This window comes from Heliangelus exortis, chromosome 24 (genome assembly GCF_036169615.1).
Source record: "Heliangelus exortis chromosome 24, bHelExo1.hap1, whole genome shotgun sequence".
Lineage (NCBI taxonomy): Eukaryota > Metazoa > Chordata > Aves > Apodiformes > Trochilidae > Heliangelus > Heliangelus exortis.
In genome coordinates this window covers 4476038-4488278 of record NC_092445.1, presented here as the reverse complement: position 1 = coordinate 4488278, position 12241 = coordinate 4476038, and the positions used below count along the sequence as shown (strand labels likewise).

The window sequence follows — 12241 nt, the reverse complement described above, 5'->3', positions numbered from 1 at the left end:
AAGTTTCTCAGACAGTGTGTGCTCCCAGGACTGACAACACTCGATGTTCAGAGTTACTGCTGGAGCCTGGTGTGCAGAGCCAGGGACACTGCTCAGCTCTGAGGAAAACTTTCACCCTCCAGAAGGGATAAAGAGGTCCCACCTGCAGCCTCCTTTGGGGAGGAACGGACAAGATAGATGCCAGAATTGACCAAACAGAGGATTCCATCCCATACACGTCATCCTCAGGATAAATTTGAGGCATCACAAGGGCCAAGCCACGCTTCCAGCTTCCAGCTGCCTGCCCTTCCTGCCTTTCCTGCCTCCCTTCCTTCACCCAGCATCCTGGGAGGATTCCCTCCATTCCTCTGCCTGTGCTCCTGATCCATCCCAGCCCATATCTGTGTGTTCTGCCTCCAGCTCCCAACTGCTGCCGACTCCAGGAGTCCAGCCTGGACTTTCCCAGAGCTGCCCTGCAGCCTCGGTGGTGACGTGAGAGCTATTGGGGGAAAGGGGGGAGGAATGTGGTATCCATTTTCCTGTATATTTGTATATATTTAGTAATTTTTCCTATTTATCATTACTGTTTCATTAAAGTTGTGCAGTTCAGTTTCCAACCCATCAGTCTCTCTCTTATTCTCTCTCCTTTCTTATCAGGGAGGAGAGAGATGAATAGAGAGCATCTGGTACTCAGTTTAATTGCCAGGCCAGTGTCAAACCCTGACACTGGGCAAATCCCATTGTGCTGCTCAGTCCCCTCCATGCTCCGCTCTGGATGGATCTTCAGCTGCTCCTCTGCCCACATTCAGAATGGTGGCTGCCCAGCAGGAAGCTGACAGGATGGACCAGGACCAGGACCAGGACCAGGACCAGGACCAGGACCAGGACCAGGACCAGGACCAGGACCAGGACCAGGACCAGGACCAGGACCAGGACCAGGACCAGGACCTGCCTGTGTCAGGCAGCAGCAGGGGCCAGGACATGGTGAGCAGAAGGCAAAGCTGCAACAGCAGGAGAGCTGTGGCTTGGGCCAAGCAGGGATTGTGTGGCCACCTGAGGGACACGAGCAGCTGCCAACAAGACATTAAATGAGCCAAGAGATCAGAGACTCTTTAAAGTGGGGTTATTAATTACAAAACCCCAACCCTCCATACCCTTGGGCATTGCAGGGGAGCAGCAGAGCCCCCAGTCCCGGGGTTGGGTGTCTGGGGTGAGGTGAGGACACGGCTCAGCAGTTGGGTCAGAGGGGGGGGGTTCTGTCCTGGCCCAGCTGCGGGCAGTGCTGGTCACTTGTCACTTGTGCTTGGTGCAAGGGAACTCCCTCCTGCCCTTGTCACGGCCCCCGAAGTAGCGGACCCTGTGGATGGCTTGCAGCTGCTGCTCGATGGTGGCCCTGATGTCCACCTCGTCGGGGATGTGGACGTATCGGATGTTCCTGCCGGTCACGAAGAGCTCCTCCAGCCGGGACACCGTGCCCTGCCTGTCCGTGAAGTTCACCTCGGACAGCCGCACGTTCATGAAAGCGTCCACGTTGGTGACGCGCCCCGTGGCCGTGCTCTCGTCGCGGAGGTCCACGGTGGTGACGCGGCCGCGCAGGCCCTGCAGCAGGATGACCAGGCTGTTCTCCGCGATGGTGCGTTCCTTCAGCGAGTGGCTGACCTCCATGGCGAGGCTGCGGCAGGGACACCCCCGCCTCACCCCGCACGCTCAGGTACCGCCCCCCGCACACTGGGGGGGGATCGCTGCCCCTTCCCCTTCCGCAACAACCTCCCCCACCGCCCACTCGCGTCCTCCACGTGCCCCCTTTGCACGCGTGTGCAAAGCACCCCTCCCCGCGCACACTCACACCCGCACACTCACGCACACTCGCCGCGCACCCGCGCTCGCCGCCGGCAGGAAGTTGCGGCCCCGCCTGCGCACTGCGCCCACCCGTCCCGGTCCCGCCCCGGTCCCGCCCCGGTCCCGCCCCGGTGCCGGAGCCCGACCCCGCCCCGCAGTCCGTCCGTTCCCGGCTCAGAGCCCGTCCATCAGCGCCAGCAGGTCCTCGCCCTTCTCCCCGCTCTCCGTGCTCGGCTCCGCCACCTCCAGCTCCCCCAGGATGCGGGAGAGCTCGGCCCGCCGGCCCGGTTCCTGCGGGAGACACCGCGGTCAGCCCCCGGACAAACCGGGCTTTACTGGGAGGGACAGGAATGTGTCGTCCCCCTCCCCCATCCCCCCGATAACCTGGGCTGTACCGGGCCGTGCCCGGCTGCCTCCTGATGCCCGCAGACCCCCGCACCCCCGGGCTGTGCCCCGCAGCAGTCAGACGGTCGGTAACAGAACTCCCTCCTCTGCAGCTAAAATCCTGCTCTGGTGTTTGTCAGGTTTCGAGTTCTCTTATGAAATGGTCACCAAATCCCTGGGCTTAGCAGAAAACACTGCCGTGGGTTATTTATGAGCTTAAGTGAAATGGGCAATAGTTTGAGGGTTTTTAAGCTGCTGCTCTGGGTGAAGGTCGGGGAGGCAAAAGTGAGAAGTCAAAGATCTGAAAGACTGGACATACCTGTGTGGCTTCTATGTCAACAACCTTGTAGGATAACTCCTCTGGTCTGGTCAGTGCAGCATGTCTTGGGGGAAAACATGAAAAAAATGCTTCATCTCATGAAGGCATCCAAGTAAATTATAAAAATCAGATTTCATGAGCCCCCTGTAGCTGGGACAATGTCCCTACTCCTACTAGGCAAATTAATGCCATTGATTAATGCCATTAATTAATGATTATTGAATCCATTGATTAATGCCATTAATCAATGCCATTGACCCAATCTGGAGACTTTACCCTGTCTAAAGATTTTTTTAATCTAAGTGCAGATCAGTGGGTATATTTCTGTAGTTGAGATTAAAAGCAGGTAAAAACATCCAGCAGAAAGTAACAGAAAGTCTCATCCTTGCTGTTCTGTCCCTGAGGCTCTGAAGGGTCAGCTCTCATCTCCAGGGCTGCTCATACCCCCCAAACCCCAAACAACCAGACCATACTCTTCCTCCTCGTCGTTTGTGAACAAGTTCAGCCGAAATCCCGTTTCACTCCCAGCAGGTTTCTGGATGTCCATACCTCCCAGCAGCCTGGCCAAAAAGTTGAGTTCTTCTTTAGCAAGAGGGTTTGGGGTTCTGTTCTCCTGTAGAAAACACCCGTGGGTTTGTGGATCAGGTGGTTGGGGAGATGAGGGCTGCAAAAACCTTGTGTGTTTTCTGATGTGACCCAAATGTTCCTCAGAGTGATATAAATACTTTTCTGTATTGTTATTGGTACAGATTGTGCAGATAACTAGCAATTATCAGCAATATATTTACAATGGTTGCTTGAATTTATAGGCTCAGGACAAGATAATTTTCCAGCTAAATTGAACAGCTGGGAAATCTATAAAACCAGATTTCTGCTTTCTGGAAGGATTAAAACAGGAAGAAGTACCCACGGCATAAGCCCATGTGTAAGATTTTTTAGGAAAATTTCCTTCCCCTGGCTCAGAAGGGACCGTGGAGACTTGGACAGGGCTCTGAGGAGAACAACACAAGAGGTTCCCCTGAAGTTACCCTGTAACTATAGACTGGAAGGTGGTCATTGTTTCCCTGGGAAGGGAGCTGAACAAAGGGGAAGATTATGCAAGTGCAGAGTAAAGGATTTGGAGATGTGGGCATCTCCTCCAGTGACCCCATCTGTGAGGAGACAAGGGATGCAGAGTGGAAAATTTGGTGAGTGTGGTGAAGCTGCAGAGAGGAAACCACACGTGGTGGCTGCAGGACCTGCTGACACAGACTGGTTAAGCAGTTAACAGGAACAGTTAACCAGGAACAAAGCACTGACCTTTGCATGGGATGCCAGGTTTTTGGATGATCCTGACATGTGGGTCTCCACTGGCCGACTAACACTGTACCTAAAAGAAAAAAACCCAAAAAACCCATGAGGAAAGCAACCTGTTACTTGTGGGAGATACAGGAACAGGAGGAAGCCACACAGGATCTAAACAGGATTTTAGGATATTTTTCTGATGACTGTAAGTAACTGAAATAAGCTGCAGTTCAGTTTTATGGTGTATTAAGGCATTAAAATCCATGAGTGACAAAGCTGTGATGAAGAACACTGCCCTCCCTCATTCTGTGAATGGAAAAATTACATTCAGACAAACATGGAGAAAAGAAAGGATTTCTTGAAGGCAGTTAAAGTCAATTTCACAGAGTATGCAATACCAGGTGAAAACAGTCTTTACTCAGCCCTACTGCAGCCCTAAATCAAAATTTGCTCTTTCCCACAGCTCTTTATACACATCAGCCCACACACGTTCTGCCTCAGGACATCACTTCATAAAATAAGTCAGGCTGATGATGGTGAAAGAGGCAAAAATACACAAGGCTGAAGAGGTGCTTCTGAACACATCCATAACCATTAACATTTACTTCATGTTTCTGTGTAGGACAAAAATGACTTACATGTTTGTTCCAAGTTTGAGGACTCTGTCTCCATAAAGATCAAATGATCCCTCCCTTTGTGGAGTAACATAATTTCCTTCAGTGGTGAACTCAATTCTTTTAACTTCATCTCCATTGTGATTAAACATCCTTAAAAAGAAGTCGTTATGGAAACATATTTAGTAGTTTTAATAATGATTTTCAGTACTGAATTCCTCTGCTTACTGCACAAGAAAAAGGGAATAAACCCCTATCCTTTATGTTGAGAAATGCCTATTTTAAAGGATAAATTATTAATAGTTGATTTACTAGGACAGAGAAACAGCTTAGTATTTCACTGCTGGGTGACTTAGTCCCAGCCTTTTCAATAGCACCCACTGGTGGTTCAGCCACCTGAGCATCAGCCTCAGCTTGACTCTCATCACATCTCCAGGATGGACCATTCCTGGTGAGCACCACAGCCCCAAGGCACTGCAAAGAGTGTCAGAGTGGGTCAGAACTCACCTGATGAGTCCTGGAACTTCAGTACCCCAAGGAACAGGGCCTGATATTGGCAGCACAAAGCGACCATTGGAGTTCTGCACTTTATCCTTCAGAAAGATAGAGACCTGCAAAAGAATATTCCACCTCTGAAAAAAAAATCAATTATGCATCTCCTGATCCAAATTCTTTGACATCTGACCTTGCAGTCTTCCACCTACACTGGGATTGGTTTCCTAGAGATGTATTTATCAACTATCAAACCCATACTAGTAGGTTTCCTTTTTTTCATAACATTTTAGAATTATTGAGTATTACATTAGTACATGTGCTCAAATCTGTGAAATTTTGAAGAATGAAATCACAAGCACAGCAAGATGACTGAAAAGCACAAGTAACAACCAAACATGCACTGTAATGATAATGAGATGTAATGATAATGTAATGTAATGTAATGATAATGAGACACCAACATATTCGAGCCACAAACTCCCTTTCATTCTTACACGGGCTGTTGGACTCTTACCCTTATGTGCATGTCTTGAAAAAAAATGAGGAGTGTTTGCCTGATGAGCTGAAATTCACCAGCAGAGAGCGAGCTGTACGTCTGGAAGAGAAAAAACCATCACATGAGGCTCTGCAAGCAGACCACGTCCCTCCCAGGTCAAGGGGGAAACAAGAACATCAGAGTGCTGCTGGGCAAAACTGGTACCTGCATGGCAGGGGGAGGGGAAATGATACAGGCAGGCTGCAGGTCATTACCAGTAATTATCATCCATGACTAAGAGACTGATTTAATTTCTGTGCTGAAGTCAGTGGTGACCTTGACCAGGCTGAAAAAGCAATGTAACCATTTAAACCGGGCCAGTAGAAAAATAACACTTGACTTTTACACATAATCCTCTGGAAACGTTTTGTGGCTTCCCAGACTTTTTAACATTTTATGGAACTGCTTCCCTTCCACTGGGACACTCCGGAGAACTACAGGAGTTACATGAGCAAAAGCTGCTAACAGGGGGGCAATTTCCCCCCCTCAGGTTAAAAAGAACGGATGGATCCAAAAAAGTTTGGATGGATCTCTGAGGTTCAGAATGTTTCAACATCCACACCTAACATGGCACTTACTGGTACCATGCTGAGTTTCCCCAATTAGCTTGAACCAAATGTAAAAAACCTCAACCCACAGTGTGTCCCACCATTTTCCTAGAGGATTCTTACTTCAATCAGCTGTCGGACAGTTTCATCCACCTGGTTCAGGATGCCAGGAGCATCGTGTACAAAATCCTTGATTGCATCCAGGTGGTTGAAGGTGACCAGCAGGATGTCCTTGGGCCGAGGGCACAGCAGCACTTGGTATTTGAAAGCCATAGTCATGAGGTCATAGAGCTGCAAAGTAACACAGGGGAATCTTGGTTCTGCCACAGCACTGAGAGCAACGTGGCTCAGATCATCTCATGTTGATGTAGAAAAGGGCTCTGGACACTCAGCCCAGCAGCTGCCTGGGTCAAGAGAACCATTTTAGCTTTCTTTCCTAAGAAAATCAGTCCTCTGCAATCTCACTGGCTGCTCTCCTGAAGCCTTGAAAACTCCTCCCAATTCCAACCACACCAACAGCTCTGGCAGAGCTCTCCCAGGTAGCCCAGTTCCTAAAGTGTCTGCTGGTTACCCTGTTGCGGGCAAAAAACCCCTAAAACCAGCAACTGCAAAGCAGTGAGTGTCCATACAGAAATATATGTATTTATACACACCACATAGGTATATATTTCAATACATATTACAAAATCCAATAAGCTTAAAGAATGCATACCAGACCTCTTAAACCTACTTAAAATTATTTAAGTATTAAAGCAGAAATATTTAGCTGTGTCTGATACTACCATGGCTTTCCCCAAAGCTTCCTTGGCCGAGAAGCGTTTTAACAAAGAAAACAAATGGGAAGAGGGCTGCTTCACAACTGCACTTGTGTAAAGCCATGTACTGATTCTTGTCACCAGACACTTGTGAGCAGCTGCAGGGGTCCCAGTGCCCACCAGGAATTCCTTTACCTTGTCCATGCTGGCCTGGTTGAGTCTCATGATGGAAGCATGAGCCAGCCGGTCGTACACTGTCCTCAGAGCTTTCTTGGAGTAGAGTTCCTGTGGTTTAAACAGCTCTTCCATGAATTTTTTATTGAACATGGTTGTGATGATGTCATTCATAACTGCAAAGACAGAGAGTCTCTGGTTTTTGCTTCAGAAACAGCACGTTCACCTTCACACTGCCAGTGGTGAGGACTGCCATGCACACTTAAGTGTCAGAGCCAGCTACAGCCAGGAAACAAAACCAGAGGAGGAACATCCCTGCCTGACACCAGCACTTTCCTCAAGCCCACAGGGGTCCAGGTGAGCACCTGGAGCCCACTGCCTGTCCCCAGGGGCAGCAACACTGCTTGAGCTGCAGACAACAAACCCTCCTTGTCAGTGGGAACAAGACTGGATTGTTGTTGCCTGCTTTTTACAGCAGTGGTTAGCACTTTCCCCTTTAAAAATAAGTTTTTATAGGCTGCTCTGGCATGTTTTATCTGTAAAAGCTAAAGCTCTGTTTCCCGAGAAGCAAATTGTGCATCACTCTGGGTTTTTGCAGCTATAACCAGCTGTCTGCCTGCTCTCTCTCCTTAGCCTTTGACACTATTAGTCTGGTTTTCCTTCTAAACAGAAGCTCCTGAATGATTCCAGGCTGCTTGCAGTATTTGTGTTAAAGGGATTAACACTTGACAAGTATTTAAGGAAGTGTTTGTAAGGCTGGGATCTATGTCAGCCTATCCAGGGCTCTCACACAGCAACATTTGCTGACACAGGAGCACTCCAAAAGTGCAGAACTCTCAACTTCCTCACTTGTGCTTCAGGATTTTATGCATAAGTTCAGACATGGAATTGTTCTGTGACTTCCTCGTGAGTATGTGGAGAGCAGGGGTGCTGATCAGGGCTGTGCTCTGCTTACCAAGCTTTTAATGCAAAGAAAATGTTCTGCATTGACTCAAGCAAATTCAGGATATCTTAGCTTTTGTGCTGGATCTGATGCTCTTATCACATGCCTGATATATTCTACAGATTTATCATAAACAAGCATTCATTTCTCTATTTAAAAAATGTTTAATAGAAATTTCAACTCATAGATGCAGGAATTTTCCTTGGCAGATGACTGCTACTCATAATGCCAGATTCTTACAGATTAGGAAAAAATCAGTGGTAGTAATTAAAAATAAACAAACAAACAAAAAGTGACTATAAAGCTAGAGGCAGGGATCAGTACTCCTTGAAGTAACTACTCATTGGTGGGTTAGAAACCTGGCTTTTCTCAGCTGGGGTACTGAGCCTCCACAAAGAGCCCAAAGAAAGTTCGTGTCCCAGTTGTGTCTGGGAACACTGGGAACACTGGGAACACTGGGAACACTGGGAACACTGCTGGGCAGAGCCTGGGCAGCCCCGTGCTGGGAGGTTTTCTCCCACCCTGGTGACACACACATTTCCTAAGAGGGCTCACTATTTCCTGGTGTAAGTACCAAAACAACACAGACAGGTCTCAGCTCAGATTCTGAGCAGCACAGATTACAAGTACATTTTGCAATTGCAAATGAGGGGGGAAAAAAAAAATAATCCTTCCTTTTCCTTGCTTCTTCTCAGACAAACTGCCCTTAAAACAATCCTGGCTTGCAGGCAAAAATCCTCATTTTTTTTTCCAGTGGAGAAAAATCAAATGCAGTGTATTAGTATATATTTAATTTTGTAAGTAATTAATTAGGACAAAAATAAGAACTTTTGCTCTATAGTGCTATCAAGAAAAATATTTTTAAGTTGATTGTGTTTGTTGTCTGCACAAAAGCTTCTTCTGTATCTCTGGAGAGTCACTGATAACCAGGACTGTCAGGAGACAGCCAGTGTCCCAGTGTACTGACTGTAGCAGGAAGATATTCACATGGAATCAGCAGATCTGTGGTAAGCACACACCCAGCCTTACATAAATTATCTTCTGAAATTAAAACCTCTTGAACTGGCTACAAAAAGAACTGAGAAAGACATTAAAAAAATCACGGCAAAGGGCAAATCTCACACAGTATGTTTGATAATGACACAGCAAAGAGATCTCAGAGCACAGGGAGTCCCTGGGGAGGAACTGACACCATTCTAACAACAGAAAATAACAAAGAAAGGAGCATTAGCTCAGGGGAAATGGCACGCCAAGCAACAGCATCAAAGCAGTTTAGCAGAGAGGGGTTTCATCAAGTGGGATGGGGAGAGGGAAACCGAGTGTAGACGATGGGATGGACAGAAGAGAAGCTGAGGATTTACAGGGGGTTTTGCCTACACGTGCCATGTCACTGGTGACAGACATGTCCCAACATCTGCTGCGTGTCACGTCACATGGCTGGGATGCATGCCACGAGGCTTTGTGCCTGGATTATGCCCATGCTTCTCAGAGGACATTCAAGGCAGCAGAGGGAATGTTACGAGTCCCAGGCAAGTCACACGTTTTCAAGGCAGCAGATTTATCATCTGTAAGAAGGTGAAGGGCAGGAGAAGCCCCTGGTGATGGCTTCATGGCTGTGTAACCCTTCTGAGATGGCCCCAAAGGCGCTGCTCGCAGGGGAACTTTTTTCTTTCACCAGAGAAGCTGCTTGGTCAGCATGGGGTCTGCATCTGTGCCACTACATCTAAACATGATAGAGTGGGATCTGATGCAACTGTCATCATTGGGATGTAATAAAACAGGAATATGGAATCTTTTAGGCTTCTGAAACACTAAAAGCTGCAGAAGTCTGCAATAGTAAAAAAACCAAACCAAACCAAACCAAAAAAAAAAAAACAGCCAGGGAAAATTCTAGGATATCAGTATTTACCTTCAAATACTCATAACCTACAAATTATGCTTATTTTGAAAAAGACATGAATCATAATCCTGATCTCAAAAGAGAGCTGCTCAAAAAGACACTGGAAGTTCAACTCCTGTTCACCTAGCAAGAAACCTGAGACAGTTTGGGAGATTAAATCTTTCCTGGAGTTCACCTGTCCAGACCCTAAGCGATCAACTAGAAAAATGCAACATAAATATTCCTGAATTTAAGCAGAAAAACAACCTTGACAATGCTCACATGATTATATGCTTGCATTAATATGACACCAGAAAAACACAAACATAATTTTGGCTAGAAGGACTGCTATGATAAAAACTTTTAATCTCTTTACAGCCTTGGATAAATTATCAACCGATTTTTGAAGCCGTGTGATTTTGAGAGATTGCTTTTTTTTTTTTTTTTTTTTTTTTTTCCTAAAATCTATAAAGTGCATTTCAATGAACATGTGGGTATTGTTTTTCATCTGTGACACTATGACTAGAAGGCTGCAGGCAGAGTGCACGGTGTGTTCACATACGATGAGCCTCACGTGTGCATGTAGTGGTGTTGTCTACTGCATGCAGCAGATTACTGTACCTCGTTTCCTGTCCCCATCTGTCCATTCATCTACACGAAGCATATAAAACAAAAAACATCAGTTCAAGAAGTAAGAACAAGAGTTTCAAGGAGAATAAAAGAAATAAACTGAACTAAAAATAATAATAATAAAAAAATCTAACTACTGGACTTTGGTTTTTCTCAGCAGCACTCAGCACTTGGTTTGCACGGACTGGGCTGTGAGTGGATTTTTCACCAAACAAGCAGACAGTGGAGGAAACCTTGGAAAAAATCCATTGTTGCCTCAGTGGAGATAAAACTTTACCCTTGATGGACTCTCAGCATGTTTTGCATTTATCTTGGAAAATTTTCAGTTGGTTTTCTTTGCACTTACAAATAAACAATAGTTGAGTGAACACTTTTAAGTGATAACAAAACAGACGAAATCACCTCTCAGTAAAATTAATGCCTGGTTTTTTGGAAGGTAAAATGTACCTGTGGATAAAGGAGTACAGCTCTAGTTCTCCTGCTGAGACATTCCACCCAGTACAGCTAATTTCATTTAAGCTCTAAACTTTGTAACACAAAAGTGTCCGAAGACACAAATGAGCAACTCAACAGCTGTGGGGACACCTTGGCTCTGCCCTTCTGCAGATGGGGTAGGCAAGAGAAAGAAAAAAAACGTAACAACCTCTTCACTACTGCCTTAACAATGAGTTGATTTTTTTATTACAAAATAACGAAGCTTCCCGGAGAGCACTCCTCATCCCATGACAGGATGCTGCAAGAACTTCTAAAAGCAAAGGAGTTTTAATTTACAAGTGGCAAACAAAGAGGAGCTGAGCCGTGAGCTGGAGCCTCAGTGCAGGCACATGAGTGCACAGGCCTCTGTTTCACAGTAATTGTGACAAATTGCGAGGCTGACAGATTTGTATAAGAGCCAGACAAGGGTTTCAGGAGCCATGTGTAAGCGACTTGGAAGTTTTTCTTAATTGTGCACACTTCTGCATGGGCTTTGCAGCATTATCCCTGGAAATTACTTCTGATTGCAAAGCAATCCCATCTTCCTGAAACAACAACTCAGGACCTGGACCGAGCTGCCCAAATTCCAACTTTTTTTTTTTTTTTTTTTTTTTTTTTTAATTCCAAAAGGCTATTTCCGACGCTCTGACCTCTGAAACAAGCCCGGAAACACCGCAACGCATCCCAAGTTCCACCTTCTCTGCAGGGTGGGTACGAATCAGCCTCAGCAGCAGCTCCGGGCAGCCACAGACACCCCAGGAGAGCTGAGAACCCCCCGGGGTTGTGACAAGAAACACACACACGGTAACGACACGGGGCTGTTAACGGGGCTGGGGAGGACTCTCCCGGCAGCCGCTGTCCCGCCCGTCACCCGGCCCGGGGCGGCACCGCCACCTCCATCCCCGCCACACCTCGGGGGACACAGCGAGGGGTCCGGTGCCCGCGGGACAGCAGAACCCGACCCAAAGGGTCCCCGTCCCCCCGGCACTGCGATCCCCCGGGCCTTCCGCGGGACCCCGAGCGCTCCCGCTCACCTTTTCGGGCCTTCTCGCTGGGGATGCTCTGGGCGCGGAGCCGCTGGTCCAGGATGTAGAGCATCTCCCCGCCCAGGTTGAGGAAGAGCAGCGGCAGCGACCGCAGCGACATTGCGACCGACAGACGGGCAGTCGGACAGACAGACAAACCGACAGACAGACCGACCGCCGCCGTTGCCGGGCAACCGCGGGGCCAATCGGAAGGCGCCTTCTTGGCGGGTAGGGGCAAGGACGCGTGCGCAGAGCGGAGGGTGTCCGCGCGGGGTCCCGCACCGGGAGATCCCGCACAGTGGGTGAGAGGAACCGGACCGGTCCCGTGGGAAGGACCGCAGTGGGGAGCGGAGAGGGAGAGGGG

The 12241-nt window shown here is 47.8% G+C and overlaps 2 protein-coding genes across 3 annotated transcripts; both read right to left on the bottom strand.

Moving 5' to 3' along the window:
• Nucleotides 1-1088: 1088 nt before the first annotated feature.
• LSM10 (LSM10, U7 small nuclear RNA associated) lies at nucleotides 1089-1644 on the bottom strand. The gene has a single exon (XM_071767567.1). It carries the CDS (start codon nucleotides 1642-1644, stop codon nucleotides 1273-1275), a length of 372 nt encoding a protein of 123 aa, XP_071623668.1. The 3' UTR covers nucleotides 1089-1272.
• A 335-nt stretch (nucleotides 1645-1979) lies between these two features.
• Nucleotides 1980-12054, bottom strand: OSCP1 (organic solute carrier partner 1). 2 transcript variants are annotated; one of them, XM_071767564.1, is made up of 11 exons: nucleotides 11887-12054; nucleotides 10370-10399; nucleotides 6948-7102; nucleotides 6121-6288; nucleotides 5429-5509; nucleotides 4927-5030; nucleotides 4444-4572; nucleotides 3821-3890; nucleotides 2995-3134; nucleotides 2522-2585; nucleotides 1980-2109 (listed from the first exon to the last, which is right to left on the bottom strand). In XM_071767564.1, exons 1-11 carry the CDS (start codon nucleotides 11996-11998, stop codon nucleotides 1993-1995), a joined length of 1170 nt encoding a protein of 389 aa, XP_071623665.1. In that variant the 5' UTR covers nucleotides 11999-12054; the 3' UTR covers nucleotides 1980-1992. The 2 variants fall into 2 exon arrangements, with proteins under 2 accessions (XP_071623665.1, XP_071623666.1); XM_071767565.1 differs by lacking the exon at nucleotides 10370-10399.
• Between the last annotated feature and the right edge of the window lie 187 nt (nucleotides 12055-12241).

Coding starts and splice junctions, on each gene's coding strand:
- OSCP1 (XM_071767564.1), bottom strand. CDS start 11,998: ATGTCGCTGCGGTCGCTGCCGCTGCTCTTCCTCAACCTGGGCGGGGAG. Junction 3,891..4,443: donor CTCAAACTTGGAACAAACAT/GTAAGTCATTTT, acceptor TTTTTCTTTTAG/GTACAGTGTTAGTCGGCCAG. Junction 2,586..2,994: donor ACAAACGACGAGGAGGAAGA/GTATGGTCTGGT, acceptor TTTTCCCCCAAG/ACATGCTGCACTGACCAGAC.
- LSM10 (XM_071767567.1), bottom strand. CDS start 1,644: ATGGAGGTCAGCCACTCGCTGAAGGAACGCACCATCGCGGAGAACAGC.